This window comes from Oncorhynchus mykiss, chromosome 18 (genome assembly GCF_013265735.2).
Source record: "Oncorhynchus mykiss isolate Arlee chromosome 18, USDA_OmykA_1.1, whole genome shotgun sequence".
NCBI classification, from domain to species: domain Eukaryota; kingdom Metazoa; phylum Chordata; class Actinopteri; order Salmoniformes; family Salmonidae; genus Oncorhynchus; species Oncorhynchus mykiss.
The window spans coordinates 13,101,983-13,124,857 of record NC_048582.1 but is presented as its reverse complement, the minus strand read 5'-3'; the positions used below and the strand labels follow the sequence as shown (position 1 = coordinate 13,124,857).

The window sequence follows — 22,875 nt, the reverse complement described above, 5'->3', positions numbered from 1 at the left end:
CTGACCATGTGTCGTGACCAGGAAAAACTCCATATTCATAAGGTGAAAAACTATTTTTTTTTCATAGAAGGTCAGTAGAACTTACGCCACAGGTTAGGATAATTAATGTAGCGGGTTAGGAGACTGAGGTTAAGGTTAGGAAATGGGTTAGGGTTAGCGAAAATGCTCTCACTTTGTATCGAAGTGGAGTGAAAAGAGTGACTGGGTGAATGCAGGCCTTCCAAAAGCCCACCCAACACCAGCATGCATTAGTCGCTGTAGACTGAACACTTTGCTCTCTCTGTGATATAAACACTAGATGACTAATAGGGGATGCTGTGTTGAAGCATCCGCACCTCCATCTTGGCTCTAACCCTGGGTTATGATGCATTTTGTCAGTGTATCATACAAAACCATCTTCCCATTCTTTTATGTTGTTGTAATATTTGTGTGTTTCTACCAGTGCTTATTATGTGCACCCAATGATGTATATAAACCCTGGATTGTGAATTCTATGTATTGGCCATTGAGAGGCTTTGAAGCCACCTGTCGGCCATATTGGCACTCCCCAGTAGGACCAGTCCTCCATAGGAATATATGGGATGCTACTGTATTTCAGTTAAATGTTTCAAGAACATGTATTTAAGTCTTTTTTTTGTTGACGTGGGGACAGTAACATTAGTAATAAAACAAATGATAATTTAAGGAAAATGTTTTCATATATTGTTATTTTATGTTTAGCTCACATAATATGCATAAATGTGTCTGTAACAGAATAAACGAGGCAAAAACAAATGTACACATTAATACATGCATTTCTATTGCATTTCTATCACAACAGTGAGGGAGTGCCAACACAGCGCCCCCTATCAGTCATCTAGTGTATAAATAAATAATTGTGTGCACCAGACTATTCTGTGTAGAGCCCTCTAGTAGTGTGTTCTTGAACCAGCAGATGGTGCTGTGGTTATTGGTAAAGACTGGAATTTGGTATTTGGTATTTTATTAGGATCCCCATTAGCTGTTGCAAAAGCAGCAGCTACTCTTCCTGGGGTCCAACACATAACATGAAACATAATACAGAATGACATAATACAGAACATCATTAGACAAGAACAGCTGAAGGAATACAGCAGTGGCACGTCCACCTGTCCAGAGGAGAAGATGCCATTCCCTTTGATGAGGAAAAAAATCATACAAACTGTTCTGAACAGTGAGAGATTGTGGGTCTAGAAAGGTAGGCTACTACTGGTACTATCTAACCTCAACATGTACCTGGTAAATTATTTTTTTTTTCTTTAACCTGGCAAGTCAGTTAAGAACAAATTCTTATTTACAATGACAGCCTACCCCGACCAAACCCTAACCCGGACAACGCTGGGCCAATTGTGCACCGTACTATGGAACTCCCAATCACAGCCCATGGTGATACAGTCTGGAATTGAACCAGGGTCTGTAGTGACACCTCTAGTACTGAGCTGCAGTGCCTTAGACGGCTGCGCCGGGAGCCCCACATACAGTGCCTTGCGAAAGTATTCGGCCCCCTTGAACTTTGCGACCTTTTGCCACATTTCAGGCTTCAAACATAAAGATATAAAACTGTATTTTTTTGTGAAGAATCAACAACAAGTGAAGCACAATCATGAAGTGGAACGACATTTATTGGATATTTCAAACTTTTTTAACAAATCAAAAAATTGAAAAATTGGGCGTGCAAAATTATTCAGCCCCTTTACTTTCAGTGCAGCAAACTCTCTCCAGAAGTTCAGTGAGGATCTCTGAGATCTACAGCTGAGGTGGGAGACTATGTCCATAGGACAACAATCAGTCGTATATTGCACAAATCTGGCCTTTATGGAAGAGTGGCAAAGAAGAGAGCCATTTCTTGAAGATATCCATGAAAAGTGTTGTTGTTGAAAAGTGTTGTTGTTTAAAGTTTGCCACAAGCCACCTGGGAGACACACCAAACATGTGGAAGAAGGTGCTCTGGTCAGATGAAACCAAAATTGAACTTTTTGGCAACAATGCAAAACGTTATGTTTGGCGTAAAAGCAACACAGCTGAACACACCATCCCCACTGTCAAACATGGTGGTGGCAGCATCATGGTTTGGGCCTGCTTTTCTTCAGCAGGGACAGGGAAGATGGTTAAAATTGATGGGAAGATGGATGGAGCCAAATACAGGACCATTCTGGAAGAAAACCTGATGGAGTCTGCAAAAGACCTGAGACTGGGACAGAGATTTGTCTTCCAACAAGACAATGATCCAAAACATAAAGCAAAATCTACAATGGAATGGTTCAAAAATAAACATATCCAGGTGTTAGAATGGCCAAGTCAAAGTCCAGACCTGAATCCAATCGAGAATCTGTGGAAAGAACTGAAAACTGCTGTTCACAAATGCTCTCCATCCAACCTCACTGAGCTCGAGCTGTTTGCAAGGAGGAATGGGAAAAAAAATTCAGTCTCTCGATGTGCAAAACTGATAGAGACATACCCCAAGCGACTTACAGCTGTAATCGCAGCAAAAGGTGGCGCTACAAAGTATTAACTTAAGGGGGCTGAATAATTTTGCACGCCCAATTTTTCAGTTTTTGATTTGTTAAAAAAGTTTTAAATATCCAATAAATGTCGTTCCACTTCATGATTGTGTCCCACTTGTTGTTGATTCTTCACAAAAAAATACAGTTTTATATCTTTATGTTTGAAGCCTGAAATGTGGCAAAAGGTCGCAAAGTTCAAGGGGGCCGAATACTTTCGCAAGGCACTGTATATACATACACAAAAAAACATGACAGATACAGTGGGGAGAACAAGTATTGATAAACTGCCGATTTTGCAGGTTTTCCTACTTACAAAGCATGTAGAGGTCTGTAATTTTTATCATAGGTACACTTCAACTGTGAGAGACAGAATCTAAAACAAAAATCCCAAACCAAAAAAAATGTATGAATCTCCTCCTCCATATCATTAAATTAATGTGGAGTGAAAAGTGGGTTAATGTATTCACTTTGGGGATTTGTGGTCCTTGTTCAAAGCAGGGGTTCCACTCAAGGACTGGGTCCCCCTTGGAGTTCCTCTCTCTATCTCTCCATTATTATTAATATATGCATATTTTAGTTGTTAATTAACATATGTGTGGTAGGGAAGATCAGGAATCAGGATTACATCTAAAATGACAATAACTGGAGTTCCTTTCTTTGTAAAACCAGTTAGCAGTTCGCAGGGTTGGGTCAAGGTTTTCTTCATTGTTAAGGCGGCTAGTCGTCCCTTACTAGCATAGCAATGACATCACTGAAGAAACTATCACCCCTGCCCTCAACCATAACTAAATATGCTTATCTTATCTCACCTGAACACAGTATCATAAGACTCTTTGCCCACCAGTGCTCTGCCATAAATATCAGCCTATTCAACATTTTCTTTAACCAGGCAAGACAGTTAAGAACAAATTATTTTTTACAATGACAGCCTAGGAACAGTGGGTTAACTGCCTTGTTCAGGGGCAGAACAACCAATTTTTTTACCTTGTCAGCTCAGGGATTTGATCAGCAACCTTTCGGTTGCTAGTCCAACACTCTAACCACCAGGCTACCTGCCGCCCCAAACCAATATGTGTCTAACCCACACAGAACAGCAGCAAATAATTCCCTTATCATTGCTATGCCTCATGATTAACATGACAACGAACACGGCAAAGAGGAAGCACATGGAAAAAGGTTACCTAACCACTGATACAGGGTCAGATATTTTGTCATTCCCCTGATGGTTAAGCTTAGGATAGGAGTTAGAGAGATCTGATCCTAGATCTGTGGTAAAGGGCAACATCTACCTCGAGCAGTGGCACAGCACCTGCATCCTAAATGGCACCCTATTCCCTACATAGTGCACTTCCCATAGGTCTCTGGTCAAAAGTAGTGCACTATATAGGGAATAGGGTGTCATTTGGGAAGTGTCACCTCCCTGTAGCCACCATGCGTTGGGAAATGTTGTTGTGATTCTGAGCATGTCTGGCGCTGGCCGTGCGACGGAGGCCCGCTGACACATACAGAGCAGCCTGCCTGCCCCCTCCCGGTCTGCCGTTCTCCCTCCCTCCCTGGCTCCATCCCTCCCTGCCTCCCTGCCTGCCTGCCTCCCTGTCTGTCTGTCTGTCTGTCTCCCTCCCTTTCTGTCTGCCTGATTACCCAAGAACACAGCATGAGAAGGAACAGCAACACTCTGACAGATGGAGTGAGTCAGACACAGACACAGACACAGAGAGAGAGAGAGAGAGAGAGAGAGAGAGAGAGAGAGATGGGGAGATGGGGAAGAGAGAGAGGGAGATGGGGGAGAGAGAGAGTGAGATGGGGAGATGGGGGAGAGAGAGAGAGAGTGAGATGGGGGAGAGAGAGAGAGAGAGAGATGGGGAGATGGGGGAGAGAGAGAGAGAGATGGGGAGATGGGGGAGAGAGAGAGAGAGATGGGGAGATGGGGGAGAGAGAGAGAGAGATGGGGAGATGGGGGAGAGTGAGATGGGGAGATGGGAGAGAGAGAGAGAGATGGGGAGATGGGGGAGAGAGAGAGAGATGGGGAGATGGGGGAGGGAGAGAGAGATGGAGAGAAAGGTAGAGTGAGAAACAAAGCACGAAAGAGAGGAAGACAAAGGGAGGGAAGAGAGTGTATTTAGTGTGAGATAGAAGAGAGAGAGAGAGAGAGAGAGAGATTAAAGAGAGCGAGAGATGAGTCACTGTCTGACATGTAGCATGACACTTGGACAGCGCTGTAGAACACATCTGAGAGATAGCATATGAGTGAGATCTCGTTGTCCCCATCTCAAATCAAAATCAAATCAAATGTATTTGTCACATACACATGGTTAGCAGATGTTAATGCGAGTGTAGCTAAATTCTTGTGCTTCTAGTTCCGACCATGTAGTAATATCAACAAGTAATACAACCTAACAACCTAACAACAACCTAACAATTTCACAACAACTACCTTGTACGAATATGTACATAAAAATATATGAATGAGTGATACCCAAACAGCATAGGCAAGATGCAGTAGATGGTATAGAGTACAGTATATACATATGAGATGAGTAATGTAGGGTATGAAAACATTATATAAAGTGGCATTGTGATACTTTTAATTACATCAAGATCGCAAGATGCAGTAGATGGTTTAGCGTACAGTATATACATATGAGATGAGCAATGTAGGGTATGTAAGCATTATATAAAGTGACTAGTGATAAATTGATTACATAAATTTTTCCATTATTAAAGTGGCTAAAGTTGAGTCAGTATGTTGGCAGCAGCCACTCAATGTTAGTGATGGCTGTTTAACAGTCTGATGGCCTTGAGATAGAAGCTGTTTTTCAGTCTCTGTCCCCGCTTTGATGCACCTGTACTGACCTCGCCTTCTGGATGATAGCGGGATGAACAGGCAGTGGCTCGGGTGGTTGTTGCCCTTGATGATCTTTTTGGCCTTCCTGTGACATCGGGTGGTGTAGGTGTCCTGGAGGGCAGGTAGTTTGCACCCGGTGATGCATTGTGCAGACCTCACTACCCTATGGATTGCCTTACGGTTGTGGGTGGAGCAGTTGCCTTACCAGACGGTGATACAGCCCGACAGGATGCTCTCGATTGTGCATCTGTAAAAGTTTGTGAGTGTTTTTGGTGACAAGCCGAATTTCTTCAGCCTCCTGAGGTTGAAGAGGTGCTGCTGCGCCTTCATCACCACGCTGTCTGTGTGGGTGGACCAATTCAGTTTGTCCGTGATGTGTACGCCGAGGAACTTAAAACTTTCCACCCTCTCCACTACTGTCCTGTCAATGTAGATAAGGAGCTGCTCCCTCTGCTGTTTCCAGAAGTCCACGATCATCTCCTTTGTTTTGTTGACGTTGAGTGTGAGGTTATTTTCCTGACACCACACTCTGAGGGCCCTCACCTCCTCCCTGTAGGCCGTCTCGTCGTTGTTTGTAATCAAGCCTACCACTGTAGTGTCGTCTGCAAACTTGATGATTGAGTTGGAGGCGTGCATGGCCACGCAGTCGTGGGTGAACAGGGAGTACATGAGAGGGCTGAGAATGCACCCTTGTGAGGACCCCGTGTTGAGGATCCCGCAGGTTTTGGTAGCAGGCCGTGGCAGTGGCACTGTATTGTCCTCAAAGTCTGTCTTGGGAGCAAGGCATCGTGGTCCGCGACGGGGCTGGTTTTCTTTTGTAGTCCGTGATTGACTTTATACCCTGCCACATACCTCTCATGTCTGAGCCGTTGAATTGCGACTCCACTTTGTCTCTATACTGACGCTTAGCTTGTTTGATTGCCTTGCGGAGGGAATAGCTACACTGTTTGTATTCGGTCATGTTTCCGGTCACCTTGCCCTGATTAAAAGCAGTGGTTCGCGCTTTCAGTTTTGCGCGAATGCTGCCATCAAACCACGGTTTCTGGTTGGGGAATGTTTTATTAGACGCTGTGGGTACAACATCACCGATGCACTTGCTAATAAACTCGCTCACCGAATCAGCGTATTCGTCAATGTTGTTGTTCGACGTTATGCGGAACATATCCCAGTCCACGTGATCGAAGCAATCTTGAAGCATGGAATCCGATTGGTCGGACCAGCGTTGAACAGACCTGAGCGCGGGTGCTTCCTGTTTTAGTTTCTGTCTATAGGCTGGAAGCAACAAATGGAGTCGTGGTCAGCTTTTCTGAAGGGAGGGCGGGGGAGGGCCTTATATGCGTTGCGGAGGTGAGAATAACTGATCTAGTGTTTTCCCAGCCCTGGTAGCACAATCAATATGCTGATAGAATTTGGAGAGCCTTGTTTTCAGATTAACCTTGTTAAAATCCCCAGCTACAATAAATGCAGCCTCAGGATATGTGGTTTCCAGTTTACATAGAGTCGAATGAAGTTCTTTCAGGGCCGTCGATGTGTCTGCTTGGGGGGGAATATACACGACTGAGGAATTCTAAGTCAGGTGAACAAAAGGACTTGAGTTCCTGTATGTTGTTATGATCACACCACGTCTCGTTAATCATAAGGCCTACACCCCCGCCCTTCTTCTTACCAGAGAGATGCGTGTTTCTGTCGGCGCGATGCGTGAAGAAACCAGGTGGCTGTACCGACTCAGATAGCGTGTCTCGAGTGAGCCATGTTTCCGTGAAACAAAGAACGTTACAGTCTCTGATGTCCCTCTGGAATGCTACCCTTGCTCGGATTTCATCAACCTTGTTGTCAAGAGACTGGACATTGGCGAGTAGTATGCTCGGGAGAGGTGGACGATGTGCCCGTCTACAGAGCCTGACCAGAAGATCGCTCCGTCTGCCCCTTCTACTGCATCGTTGTTTTGGGTCGCCGGCTGGGAACCGATCCATTGTCCTGGGTGGTGGACCAAACAGAGGATCCGCTTCGGGAAAGTCGTATTCCTGGTAGTAATGTTGGTGAGTTGACGTTGCTCTTATATCCAATAGTTCCTCCCGACTGTATGTAATAAAACTGGGGTAGCATTGTAAGAAATAACACATAAAAAAAACAAAAAAATACTGCATAGTTCCCTAGGAACGCGAAGCGAGGCGGCCATCTCTGTCGACGCCGGAAGTGTTGCCCATCCCCCGTTCCTTTTCTAGTAATGTCTGGGAGCAGCGGTAGGTTCATTTCCCTGTAATGTACCATTCCCCTGTCCCCAGTTTCCTCTCCTCTAAAGTGTTCATGTCTTATTCAACGTGACACTATGAATGATTCATGGAGCCATCTGCTGTAGCAAGCGAGGGGCTTCCCTCCCCTACATGCTCCATCAGCAGGGGGTACCATCCTAGGCAGGAGGGATTAAGGGGAGAGTGTGTGTGTGTGTGTGTGTGTGTGTGTGTGTGTGTGTGTGTGTGTGTGTGTGTGTGTGTGTGTGTGTGTGTGTGTGTGTGTGTGTGTGTGTGTGTGCGTGTGTGTGTGTGTGCGTGTGAGGGGACTGACAAAAAGAGCCCCGGCTAACATGAAGCAGAGGCCCTGTGGGGTGTGTTGCAGTCGGCGGCCATATTGGTCCCAGTTAACTCAGCAGGGCTATGTGTTTAAGTATTTCTGTGTACTGTATATTATCTCAGCTGTGACGTTACACCACAGTCATGAGACATGGTCATAGGGTTTCAACCCTTTATTGCCAGTTACACTGTACGTGTTTCGGTCACAGTAAAAATAAATTCAACATCTGAAACACAAATGTATACACGATCCTAGATGACGAAGTCCCTTTACAGTGTGATGTACTGTATGTAGCCTATGTTGATTTTGACTTTGAGGGAACTAGGGCTTTCAGAGTATGAATAGGTAAGTCAGCCATTTTACCTATAAACACTGAAGTTCCCAGTCTGTTAAAGTGAGCCACTTTTATCAGAGTCCGTCGCGGATGGTGCACAGGAGCTAGTTTCATTTCAACACCAGATTGGAGTCTTCACACAGCCTGACAGAGGTAATGGAATTCGTCAGCTATGACAATTTTCCCTCCGGACATTCTCCTCATCCATCTATCACTGCAGCTGCCGGCCTCGCAGAAATACAAAATGAGGTTTGTGAAGATAGTGGTACAACCACATGCTGTTTTTTACTGACGATGGGTTCGAGGTAATATTTCTTGGCAAGCTACCAGCACCCGTATGCAGTCCCAATACATCTGGTTGGTAGCAAACCATTTGTGGCTGTTATTAATATACAGAACAAGAAAGGAACTAGAAATAAGAGCACCATGACAACTCCTCAGACTTTGAAAAAGGTCCATCCTGATGGGTAGATTCATGTTGTTTTCTGTGACAACAGAGTAAGGCAGACGCCAGGACAGCATGGAGTCACCACTGTCACCACCCAGAGGATTAGGATGAACTGTTGGGGATTTTTATGTCATGACGTTGTTCCAAGCAGAGTTGCCACTGAAGGTTGAGTTCTAAATGTTTTTTGATGTCAGGATTGCTCATATTAAGAGACACTTGATGTAGATGAAATGTAATGTAGCGGCCTAGTTGGCTGAGCTAGCTTGAAAAGATCCACAACTCACCCCAAACTTTTCTAGACAGGACTAGACTTCCAAGAACTGAGGTGGCACGATATGTACTCTAGTATGATTTCACTTCCACATCTCATAGTGTGATACGTAGAGGTGTCAGAATCCTGTCCTGCAGCTGAGGTATTGGGCCGACAGCAACAACTGTTCAACATGTTTTGATTGTCTTACTTATTGCTCTCTTCTAGCACTCTCCTGACTCTCCTCAAAAGACTGGATCAGTGATACCAAGATCAATCCACAGGAAAACACTAACAGAAAGAGATTTGTCGCCAAACAATAATGAATAATTGATTAGATTTAGAGAGCTTTTCCAGATGCTCAGACTAGACGCTTCACATTGTGTAAGAGAAAACGCACGTCATCCACCACCACTGGGCAGGGACTGTGATTGGAGGTGCCTCTATGTATAAATGAGAGGGCTGGGGCCGAGGCCTGACTAATGGTCTGACCATCTGCCCTGGCAGGTGCACTGACGCTCATGCAAACATGAGATGACATCGCACCTTTATGCTGTGCCACTGTGAGCTGCAGGAAGAGCCTTTGAGATAGAGCTTTAGCTTCGGTAGAAATACAGTAAGGGGAACATGATGAAGAGACACACATGCAAGGCATTTAGGTAGGAGACCCTCTTGGATCATTATTATTCTGTATCTGAAAGCCAAGCAAGGCACTTGTGTTTGCTTTGGTGTTGCATCAACAGGAATTGCTGCTCTGTTCTGTTTTGCTCTCTTCAGCCCTGTTCTGTTATGTTCAGCTCTGTTGTGCTTTGTTCTGTTCTTTTCTGCTCTTCTCTGTTTGGTTCTGCTCTGTTTCTTTGGATCCTGATGTTCCTGGAGCAGGGAAGCAGGGGGAGCCACACCCCTATGTTCCCTATAGGATTCCAGCCACTCACAGCAGGACTACAGTCACACTCCATCCCTCCTTAGGAGCCAGCTAAACAACACTGAGCCACTTCCTGACAGATTAAACACAGCACATGAATGATGCCTGGAGGAAACCACCAACAACAACAGAGCAGACACCTTTTAACAAGCCGCTCATCTGGCTCACACCCTCATCCAGCTTTTTTCCTTTAAAAACAACACGGCTACAATCAAACCAGACAGACAAAAGAGGCTGTGGGAGATACAGGGACTCAGTGTGTCCCCAGAACAGTCACTGGATGGCAGAGCAGGAGAATTGTCAGGGAGGGTGATGTAGAAATGAAAAAAGCACTTTAGATTTCAAAGGGGAAGCGCACCCCTCCTTCTCCCCTTAGCAGAGACATGATCAAAGGTACTGTTGTTCTATGGGCGCTCAAAGCCAGGCTCTTATCGTTGAATCTTGTTCAAATAAAATGTTTTTTAGTTTTTGTTATTTATTTGTTTATTTTAGGATTTGGGGGGGGGGGGGGGTGAAGGGGGACTAGAATCAGAGTGAAAATGAAACCCCAATCTGAATTGTGTTTTATTGAAACTCCAATGTGGTGTTCAAGAAATGTTATGTTCCCCCATATCCCAATTTGTGCCAGCCATAAGTGAGAAACCTACATGCCAAGTACAGTATAGACCATATATTGTGTTATAGAAAAGAACTGAAGCTCTCAACTATCCATTCAGACTCCAGTCCTACCTACCTACAGGTTATGGAAAATTAGCTATTTTAGAATTTGTCCAGCAGGATAATAAAAAATAATAAAACAAAAACACTATAGTAAATACTACAGTAATGTCTACAAAAACACTACAGTAAATACTACAGTAATGACTAGAAAAACACTATAGTAAGTACTACAGTAGTGTCTACAAAAACACTAGTAAATACTACAGTAATGTCTACAAAAACACTATAGTAAATACTACAGTATTGTCTACAAAAACACTAGTAAATACTACAGCAATGTCTACAAAACCACTATAGTAAATACTACAGCAATGTCTACAAAACCACTATAGTAAATACTACAGTAATGTATACAAAACCACTACAGTAAATACTACAGTATTGTCTACAAAAACACTACAGTAAATACTACAGCAATGTCTACAAACACACTATAGTAAATACTACAGTAATGTCTACAAAACCACTATAGTAAATACTACAGTAATGTCTACAAAACCACTATAGTAAATACTACAGTAATGTCTACAAAACCACTATAGTAAATACTACAGTAATGTCTACAAAACCACTATAGTAAATACTACAGTAATGTCTACAAACACACTATAGTAAATACTACAGTATTGTCTACAAAACCACTATAGTAAATACTACAGCAATGTCTACAAACACACTATAGTAAATACTACAGTAATGTCTACAAACACACTATAGTAAATACTACAGAAATGTCTACAAAACACTACAGTAAATACTACAGTAATGTCTACAAAACCACTATAGTAAATACTACAGTAATGTCTACAAACACACTATAGTAAATACTACAGTAATGTCTACAAAAACACTATAGTAAATACTACAGTAGTGTCTACAAAAACACTACAGTAAATACTACAGTAATGTTTGCAAAAACACAGTAATAATTTGTGTGTGCGTGACAGCATGGATCAGAAAGTTTGATTTCGCTTGATGGCAGCCCTAACAGTATTACAATGATTGCTTTGTTAAATTCACTCAGTCTGGGTAGTGAGTGGTCAATAACATTCACCTCTGAAATACAAACATTCTACTCCAGAGGACTTTGGTGTTTCTAGATTGAATCTGTGCTTCTAATGTAACCAACTGGAACTACAACAATGATAGAACTCCAAGATGACTCTGTAATGCATGTTGATGGGGGTCAACGACAGAATTCTCTACATCATTGGAGGTAACGAACACAGACAAAGAAGACAAGACGGGAAGTGTTGTGCTCGTCAAGGTGGATAATGACATCCTAAAATGTTCCTTAAAGTGACAGCCATATTGTGCATCCTTGGCTGAGCACACTATAGGCTTCCTTCTCTGCACTACTCTTCAAACCCAGAGGGATTGACTGTGCTTCCGAAGTGGAAAAGGAAGATGGAAATTATTGCATTTATACTGTACATTAGGGTTGACTACTCTGAGCTATACAGTAGTAGCTGAAACAGCTAGCAGAGACTGAAGGTAAGGGTACCTCTCAACCATGATTTATATGTAAATGTCTGTTCACTTTTGATTAATGAGAGGGAAGGAGAGGGAGAGAGAGACAAAGAGAGAGAGAGAAACAGGGACAAAGAGAGAGGGAGAGAGAGACAAAAAGAGAGGCAGAGAAAATGTGAAAGAGAAACAAACGGAGATGGCAGAACGAGGGGGATAGAGAGATTCACATTATTCACTGGTGCTGGCAGGGTTTCTGAGTTGGACTGATCATTAGTTCATTAAAGGCTCAACATGGTGCCAAATAAAGTACGATGCTTGGGAATGAAACTATAAGCTCAACAAGGCTCCCTTGCTCTCTCAGCAAAGCTGTGGGTCCATTCTACAGTGAAGGCACCAAACTTAACCAGGCAATACACAGAACCAACGGGGGAGTTCATCTCCATGGCAACGGCAGTCTCAGCAGCCCGCCTGCCTGCCAGCCAGCCTGCGTGGCCACGAGAGTTACTATTGTGCTGTGTTGGTCTCACTATAACCGGCCATTGTCCCTGTTTTCACACCCAATACTTTTCTTCTGTGCCATGTTGTTATTGGATAGGTGTAATAACAGGCAGCCTGGCAGGCAGTATTGTTGTCATTAGATATGTGTAATAACAGGCAGCCTGCAGGCAGCAGTGTTGTTATTAGATAGGTGTAATAACAGGCAGCCTGGCAGGCAGCAGTGTTATTGTTAGATAGGTGTAAAAAACAGACAGCCTGGCAGGCAGTATTGTTGTTATTGGATATGTGTAATAACAGGCAGCCTGGCAGGCAGCAGTGTTGTTATTGGATAGGTGTAATAACAGGCAGCAGCGTTGTTTGGGTTTTGCACTGCCTGGCTCTCCAGTCCCACTGAGGGATTAGCAGCATCCATTTTCTCCTCTGCCTGTGCCCTGTGAGACTTCCTGGTATGGGATAGATAAGATATACTTCATATTGTTTACATATCTCCAGTGGAGGTATGGTGTCTGGAAATAAGCCTGTTTTTATTGACCTGGAGTCCAGCGTGACATTAGGCCTTGTGAGTCGCTAGCTAGCACAAACACGACACAAATGTTTCACAACAGGTGACAAGCCAGCCAGTGAGGAGCCTGTTCCCCTGCACCTGCTGAGTCAGGTGGCTGTCAGTGTGACCCCCAAACAAATGGTTGGCCCTGAGACATTTTATTGGCACACAATTCACAGTGGAGCCCATACCACAGTGGCCTTGATGACACAGGGTCTCAGAAGCACATTCTGGGTTCTGCAGGCCTATGTGTTTAAAAAACATACTGGACATTTTGGAGGGTCTCATTTTCAGGGACCGAAGTGAAATGTCTAGACGTGTACTAGCAGTTTACAAACAGCATACTGGACATTTCTGAGGTTCTTGCTTTCAGGGACCGGGTGAAAACGTTGGAGAGACAGTCGGCCTATCTGGAGGAGGATATCGTCTTGTTTAAACGTCTTTTGAAGGGCACCATAGTGATTCATCTTATAGTCTTTATTGATTCATTTGTTGCAATTATTATTAGTCATACGGTATATTACATATGACATATTACAGTCACCTGAGGGCTTTGCAGGAAAGTGTGAGCTGAGTGTGTGTGATGTGTGAGCTGAGCACTGCATGCATGTTAAAGACGTGAAGCACGGTAACACTCTCACACCATCAGACAGGCAAACAGACATCAGTGCACTTAATATTCCCCCTGATCCAGCGGCTCACTGTCATTGGTCCACGGGTCAACAATGACTCATGTTTAATGTCTTCCTGTCGGATATAGCCTTCCTACTAGACCAGGGAATAGCAAGATCCCCTGTGAATGCCACATCACTTATTGGGGGTTCAAGCAACCCCCAGCCATAGCTAGCCTTGCCCCTGGCCGGCCACTTGCCTAACCTGACACAGCCATACACTAGCTACGGCCTTCTGAGGTTGCCTTAGAGGCTAGTTCTGGGAGTTGGTTGAGTATGACAAAAAACAACCCAATCTCTGAAATGGATCTAAATTCATGCAAATATAGTGTATCTCCTACAAGGAACATATCATGTTTTAAAAGATAAAGAGGCAAAACAAAGGATTAAAGGCCAGGTGCAAGAGGTTTAAAGGTCTGCTTTCAAAGCAATACAGATTTGGATATATGGCTTTAAATCGTCAACAATGAAGGACATATGCTACAACAACACCGCGGTGCATATTGTCAGTAGGTCTACAGCTGAATCTATAAAGGTGATCACTAGTCTTCAATATAATGCTCATCCAGAGTGTTGATTTGTGACAAGCAAACTGTTAAGCTACCGTACATTTCCCATAATGACAATCGGTAGTGCTGTGAAAGAGTCAAATGACCCAGCCATTGAGAATGCGTTTGTTGGGTGAGCGTCCAAATCACCTCATGCTGAACATAGCTGAGATGCTAACAGCTGCCTGCTCACTCTACTGTGTTCACTCACACATAGGGAATGATGGAGAGTGATCAAAGTCAATCCAAAGCATTCAGCACCTCCTCCCAGGCTGCAGGCTAAGTTTAGGCCATATTTCATTACCGGCAACATGTAAAGCCCTGACTAAGAGTCAGAGACACTGTTGGTTCAACGTCTATTGGTTCTAAATCTAACACACCACACAATTACTGGAATTTTCAGCCACCTTGGAATTCCTCAATCACAGACTAATTGGTTGGATGGCCGGCACTGGATGACCTCTGTGGCTATTTCACCTTTGAACCCCACTCGGTTGGAAGTCTGAAGGGAAGTTCTTAATGAGATATTTTCTAGCTGCCTCAGTGATGGGCAGTATCCCAGCTGCCCGGAGAGATCTATACGCACCGAGATCAGAAGTCCATCACTCTAAATCCCTTACTTTCTTCAGTCTCTTGTGTAGTGTTACTGTAGTCCTTAGGCTCTTTTATTAATCATCTCTTCTGCAAGGGAGGCGAGGTCTTATTCATTCAATTCCCCTGTAACCTTCACTCTCCTTGTGTTTTACCCTTTAAATGGGCAATCCGCAGTTGAAACAAGAACAAAGTGTGTTCCCTGCCACTGTTTCGGTAAAAAGCTGGGGGTGGTGCTGGAGAAATGTAACCACTCTCAAATTAATAGACAGAGCTATGTATGCAAAATAACTCATATCAAAAGTATAATTTAAACCATGTTTTGAGGCTTTACAATGTTTGTTTACATTTACTTTGTTTACAAACATTGGAGTAAAACAAGGTTATATTGTGGGTAATGATGGGGTACGACAGTTGAACGAACCTCATGAGGCTTTTATAAGTTATATTCTTCACGAATCAATGGGTACATATCATTAATTTATGAGTTAAAAAATGAATGTTGCAACTGCAGATTGCCCCATTTACGTTGTTTTCCCTTTCTGAGAAGAAAATAAGTGACCTTTGGACCAGTGTAAATGCTGTCGCCAAGCAACCAATGTAACTAAGCGGTGCCAGGCCAGATCCAGATCAGATCCAGGCAGCTCCTATCAGGCAGATTTAAATGCATTACCCGTTCGTTAACACAGCCGCAGCTAAGCCTTACACATTGTAAGCTTTAGCTGGAGCTTCTACAGCCTAGCTTTCAGCCTGGAGACCAGAGGTTGTTTCCTCTTGAGGCCTTCAGTAATGGGTTTCAGACAGAGGTGAGCTAGCTAGGCTAATGTCGGTCTGAGGAGGGAGTCCACCAGACGGTGGAGATGATGATAGTGTAGAGGGGGATTTGTAATGAATACTGAGAAACAGATACATGTAGGATCTTAATTTGATCAACCTGTTGCAGGACACCTTCCTTGTAGTGAATTTCAGGTTTAAAAAGGCTTCTGAAGTTTGTAATTTCCACTTTTCCCTTACGAAAAATGTATTAACCCCTACAAGAATTTCCATTAATTATAATCCACATAATAATGAACATGTCCTGTTGCTGCAGGATTATTTTCCTGCTGTAGCAAACTGGCTCAAATGAAGATCCCACATCTGTATGAGCAGCGCTAACAGAGTGGACAAGGAGGCGACTACTGATATGGTTGCCTGGGAGATGTGTGCTGGGCTGGTGGAGTATAACTGTTTGTCTCTGTTAACCATACTTCTAGATGGCTGAAGTAGATGGGCAAAGGTTTTAACTCCTTGTTATTTCAACTTCTCTTGATGACATTTTAACCCCTATTTTAACACAGGATCAACATTAGTTTATTTTTTTTTTAAGTATTTATTTGAAGTTTAATTTTGGTTTGTTGACAATGATATATGAGCTAAAATTGAATATTGATCTGATGTTTTTGCTCAGTTGGCAGCCTAGCCAATCTCCTATGATTATTTAGAAATAACTTTAGCTGAGCACAGCCATTTAAATGCTGTACAATAAGACTCACAATCACATTCTCAGAGGAATAAGCCCCAACAAAAGCCTGGTACAGAGGGAACACAAAACACACAATACATTATGCTTCTTATTCCCATCTGGGCATTAATAATATGCCTCCACAGCATGAATTAGGCCAAGTCTTAGGGCGTCTGTCTGTTCTTGGCCTACTGAACAAGCTGCCATTCCTACTACACAGAGAAGCCTAATACCAAGAGGCTATGGGATTGTCTATCAATGTACTGCATCTGTAGTCTTGTTTTAGCAAAGCTACACAGTCTTCAAGCTACCTTCAAGCTACAGTTCATAGAAAACATGTATATGAAGGGGAGAAACTCTGCAAAAGGGTATGGCCTGAGTGGACTTGAAAACGTAATTAGAACAGTAAAACGTAGATGTTATCCATAAAATCAGACCGTCTTACAGTCTTGGAAAGAAAGATTCCACAAGGGCTCTGCGGCTGTCCCCAGAGGAGAACCCTTTTTGGATCCAGGGAGAACTCTTTTGGGTTCCATGTAGAACCCTCTATGGAAATAGTTATAAATGGAACCCAAAAGGGTTCTACCTGGAACCAAAAGGAGTTCTTCCAAGGGTTCTCTTATGGGGACAGCCGAAGAACCCATTTTGGTTCTAGATAGCACCTTTTTTTTCAAAGAGTGTACAAGTTGAAAACCAACCCATAAAAATAAGTCTGGCCAATGGTGACGGTGTACATTTACAACACAAACCTAACAACAACTAGGTCAATCTTCAGTCCCTGCAGAAATCTTAATTGAGGAAATGACACTCCCGGCCTAACATTAAATGAAGCCTTTAACCCTACCAGCTACCATGTTAGAGAGCAGAGTTACACGTTATTATCAGGTTAATTAGATGGTTAAAAGGTGCTTGTGCAAAACAGCATTTCAAAATAAAAGTTATTTGTTGTCTTGACACTGACAGTCTTGTACCCAAAACGATATTTCTCCAAAATAACAGTAGTAAATCTAACAATGTGTCACGCCCTCCCTCCGGCGCTCGACATCGCCGGTCTACTAACCGGTCTACTAACCACCGGACCTGGCAACCCACAGTTTTCTCCTTGATTACCGCCCCTTTATTTATCCCTCAGTTGTCTTCAGTCACTAGGTCTTATTGTTTTCTCACACGTTATGTACCTCAAGAAGACAATAAACACAGAGAATAACATGTCAACATTGAATGGGGAGAAAATGTGATCAGAACTACGATTACTGGTCCTATTGTGTCATGTTTGTTAATTTGCTTCGGTTCTTTATTAAAATCACCTTCTTCACCATTTTGCTGACTCCCGGCATATACGTTACACAATGCTAAGCCCTTGGTTTACAACAATGTGACGAACGGAGTGAGAAGTGCTGAGTAATTATGCCAAATTTGTCAGATACTCTCACAGTAATCATGCAAATAACCTTTCTGGTACTGGTCCAGGCAACAGCAGTAAATAACAGATTGATAGCCAGGCTCTAGGTACACTCTTAGAAATAAATGTGCTATCTACAACCAAAAATGTTATTCGGCTGTCCCCATAGGAGAACCTTTTGATGAACCCCTTTTGGGTCCAGGTAGAACAATTTTAGGTTCCATGTAGAACCCTTTCCACAGAGGGTTCTACATGGAACCCAAAATAGTTCTACCTGGAACCAAAACTGTCCTACCTGGAACCAAAAAGGGTTCTCAGATGGGGACAGCCACAAAACGCCTTTGGAACACTTTTTTTTCTAAGAATGTAGCCATTGTTGTGGTTGGAGCTCTTGGCATAGAAGTTAGAGACAAAAAGAGTAGGCACCCAGGGCAGAATGACAGCTGAGCTGGCCTCAAACAACCTCCCCCTGCCAAGCTCTCAAACAACCTCCCCCTGGTAAGCTCTCAAAACAAGTAAGACAGCGGAGCAGAGGCACTCTGTCTCATCCTGTCTCCTCCTGTCTCTGTTTATCTATCTCTCTCTGCAGTCCATCCTCGTACATCTGTCTGTCTGGCTAGGGAGGAAAACGGCCTCTAATATGTTTAGTTAAGCAGGCCATATGGCTTTCTTTGTTTAAGTGGCCCTCAGGTCAACATCAATGGAGTCTGCTTGTTGGAGAAGGAATGGGTCTATTTTAATACAAGTATAGTTGCAGCGGGTGGCTGGCTCGCTGGGTGGATGGGTCAGGGTGGCTGGGTGGATGGGTCAGGGTGGCTGGGTGGGTGCGTCAGGGTGGGTGGGCCAGGGTGGATGGGCCAGGGTTGATGGGCCAGGGTGGGTGGATCAGGGCGAATGGGTCAGGGCGGATGGATCAGGGCAGATGGGTCAGGGCGGATCGGTCAGGGCGGGTGGGTCAGTGTGGGTCAAGGTGGGTGGGTGGGTTAGGGTGGATGGGTCAGTGTGGGTGGGTGGGTCAGGGTGGATGGGTCAGGGCAGATGGGTCAGGGCGGGTGGGTCAAGGCGGGTCAAGGTGGGTGGCTGGGTCAGGGAGGATGGGTCAGGGCGGGTGGGTCAGGGCGGGTCAAGGTGGGTGGGTGGGTCAGGGTGGATGGGTCAGGGCGGATGGGTCAGGGCGGATGGGTCAGGGCAGATGGGTCAGGGCAGATGGGTCAGGGCGGATGGGTCAGGGTGGATGGGTCAGGGTGGCTGGCTGGGTGGATGGGTCAAGGTGGTTAGGTCTGGTTTGGTTGTTTAAGCAATAAGGCACAACTGGGTGTGTTATATGGCCATTATACCATAGGTAAGGGCTGTTCTGGATACAGAGGTGCCTTATTGCGATTATAAACTGGTTACCAACTTAATTAGAACAGTAAAATGTACTTTTTTATCATACCCGTGGTTTACGGTCTTTCAGACAATCAACATTCAGGGCTCAAACCACCGGGTTTATAATATGTAATAAGATAGAAACGTAGGTTGTTGCTGTTGCGCTGTGCATAGGACCTATAACATCAAACATCCCTCCAAAGCCCAACCCAACTTCAAGAAGCCAATAAACACAGAGAATAACATGTCAAAATTGAATGGGGAGAAAATGTGATCAGAACTACGATTACTGGTCCTATTGTGTCATGATGAATGAGCCAATTTTATTTGTATCCGACTCCCTCCACATTCTTGTATTGTAATGTTGCATCCCAGAGTGAACACAACACCGGTCCACTACATATAATTGGAGCAATGTATCTCATTGGAGTGGGTCTTTCTGTTCAATCACAGTCTAAGTGGTAATGCCCTGTAGTGGATGTACTCCTTAAAGACATCCTCCAGTGATTTTCTATATTTTTCTGTTGAAAGGTGATAACCCAAGTATGAATACACTACCGTTCAAAAGTTTGGGGTCACTTAGAAATGTCCTTGTTTTGAAACAAAAGCACATTTTTTGGTCCATTAAAATAACATAACATTTATCAGAAATACAGTGTAGACATTGTTAATGTTGTAAATTACTACTGTAGCTGGAAACGGCTGATTTTTAATGGAATATCTACATAGGCGTAGAGGCTCATTTTCAGCAACCATCACTCCTGTGTTCCAATTGCACATTGTGTTAGCTAATCCAAGTTTATAATTTTAAAAGGCTAATTGACATTAGAAAACCCTTTTGCAATTATGTTAGCACAGCTGAACATTGTTGTGCTGATTGAAGAAGCAATAAAACTGGCCTTCTTTAGACAAGTTGAGTATCTGGAGCATCAGCATTTGTGGGTTCGATTACAGGCTCAAATGGCCAGAAACAAAGAACGTTCTTCTGAAACTCGTCAGTCTATTCTTGTGCTGAGAAAGGAAAGCTATTCCATGCGAGAAATTGCCAAGAAACTGAAGATCTCGTACAACGCTGTGTACTACTCCCTTCACAGAACAGTGCAAGCAGGCTCTAACCATAATAGAAAGAAGAGTGGGAGGCCCAGGTGCACAACTGAGCAAGAGAACAAGTACATTAGAGTGTCTAGTTTGAGAAACAGACGCCTCACAAGTCCTCAATATTATTTACAATAATGGCCTACTTGTAAATGTTCCAATTCACACACTTATCAAGAGAACATCCCTGGTCCTCCCTACCGCCTCGGATCTGGCAGACTCACTAAACACAAATGCTTCATTTGTAAATGATGTCTGAGTGTTGGAGTGTGCCCCTGGCTATCAGTCCGGGTTGCTTAAAATAAGGAATTTGAAATGGTTTATACTTTTACATTTGATACTTAAGTACATTTTTAGCAATTCCATTTACTTTTAATACTTAAGCATATTTTTTACTGAGTGACTTTCACTTTACTTGAGACATTTTCTATTAGGGTATATTTACTTTTACTCAAGTATGACAATTGAGTACTTTTTCCACCACTGCTACTATGCCTTGTGTAAGGGACTCCAGCCCGACTAACCTATGGGACTGACTGAACCACGCCTACTCTCATCCGTCACAAGCATGTATTCCATATGGACCCATGTATGTAAATGCAGAGAGAGGGCATGCCCTGCCCTGTGCTAAAATAGATGTAGACTCCTATCCTTTGATTACATCCTGGGTAACTTACTTACCCTTTCCTTCCTGAAAAGCAATAAGATCATTCATCCAATACAGTGAGACAATTATAGGCTATCTCAATAAATAAGAGGCATAACACCCAAACAGTACTCTGTCTCACACACATAATTCAACCAATTGGGGTGGTGCTACAGGAGAGTTTGCGCCTTTGCTTTAATGTGCACAGTGTCCATCATGGTACTTTGAGAACCTGCCACCATTTGATGCATTGAACCTCCCACCATTGGGTATCACATTATTTGGATAGTCCATCTGTAGATGTTCTACAGATTATCTACAGGCTATCAGTAACATTTCAACTAACTATCTACTAACCCTAACCTTAGCCCTAGCCCTAACCCTTATCCTAACCCTAACCCTTATTCTAAGCCTAACCTCTAACCCTTATTCTAAACATAACCCTAACCATAACCTTATGAAGCAGTTGCTTATCAACAGATAGTTTGTTGATAGTATGACCATCTGTAGAGCATCTACAGATGGAAAATCCGGACTATCCAAATAAAGTGTGACCAGATGTTGATTAGGTTACCAGTTGGACTATTCTTAACATTCTTACAACAGCATGCGAATGTTATTATCCACTTACAAAATCACAGGAAAAAGAAATGTAAAAAAATATATATAATAAATGATGGCTTCGTCAGTATTAGCGAAAAAATATTAACGACATTTCACATAATCAACATTTGTTTCAATATTTATAGCCTGCTTAATACAAATATATTTCCTAGCCTATAGAAGAAGAAAAAACTCTTCAAACGTTATAATAATGCTAGCCTATAATAAAGATAACGGTCCACGCAGCGCGCCCACTAATAAACATGCACTTGTTCCAAGGCAGCAGCCTGTGCGCACGGCACAACATCCGTTTTTTTCCAACGTAAACTATTCAATCATACCGTTCACAAACTAGATTATTACCTACATATTACATTTAGGACGACAATAAACTATCGCTTTGACATGTCTGCTTACCCAAAACACGAAGGAATAGACGACGAGGAGCGTTTTGAGGCAGGTTATCACTGGTTTGGTCTCCATTCTTCTTGATGCCATTCTACTGTAAAATGGGGTGCTGGGTTTTCAGCGGGGCTGCGTTGCTGTGATTCTCCACTGGGCTTTGTTGGTTCAGTTGATCCACCCGCAGTCTTTCACAGCGCAGTCGCTCTCTCCTCACTGGCCGTAAATGAATGAGCTGCAGGTGGTTCTACAGGCCTCGGACCTCTCCATGCGCCGTCTGGCGGGGTTCACGGGTTACTGTGAAAACCCTGATCAATGATTATTATGGGGTGTATATAACAGGTGTTACAAAGTCAATTAATCATTTTAAAATACGTGTTGCATTTTATGTGAAAGTCGTTACAAAAACATTATAATACTGGTTTAAAGACAAAGCCTATTTATTGCACTTAATTAAAAAAAAATATTAGGGGTAGAACTATTGGAAAGAAATGAATCCACAAATTAAGCCACAAGTCTTTTGCTCAATGTAAAAGCAAGATGGTTGGCTGCAAAGGAGGTATTGCCATTTGGAGTGACTAAAGTTCATGTGATCATCTGACAAGGTGTGAAAAGTGTTCACAGACTGGTAACATAATTGACAGGCTGGTGTTCCATGTGAGATGCTTGAGATTGCAACGTATCGTGAAACTGCAAGGGAAAGATCTTAGCAACCAACGGGGGCATAGGCTCCACAAACATAGTCTAATAGGCCAGTTAACCTCGTCCAGGCTAACTGTGAAGTCAGGAGGACTTCGAGAGTTAGGTGTTTTTGCCAGACTAAGGGAAACCTAGCCACAGAGTTAAAAACCATCTTTGACCATGGGTGTATTATTAGTTGATTCAGTTGATTGTCTGTTGCAAAACCGGTTTGAACGAAAC

At 43.3% G+C, this 22,875-nt stretch overlaps 1 protein-coding gene across 1 annotated transcript in view; it reads right to left on the bottom strand.

The window, feature by feature from the left end:
• The window catches only part of LOC110495507 (tetraspanin-7), a 29,581-nt gene extending 7,352 nt beyond the window's left edge, over positions 1–22,229 (bottom strand). The window contains exon 1 of the mRNA XM_021570802.2: positions 21,970–22,229. Coding sequence (XP_021426477.1) covers positions 21,970–22,050 — 81 coding nt within the window. The 5' untranslated portion in view covers positions 22,051–22,229. The remainder of the gene's footprint in view (positions 1–21,969) is intronic.
• Between the last annotated feature and the right edge of the window lie 646 nt (positions 22,230–22,875).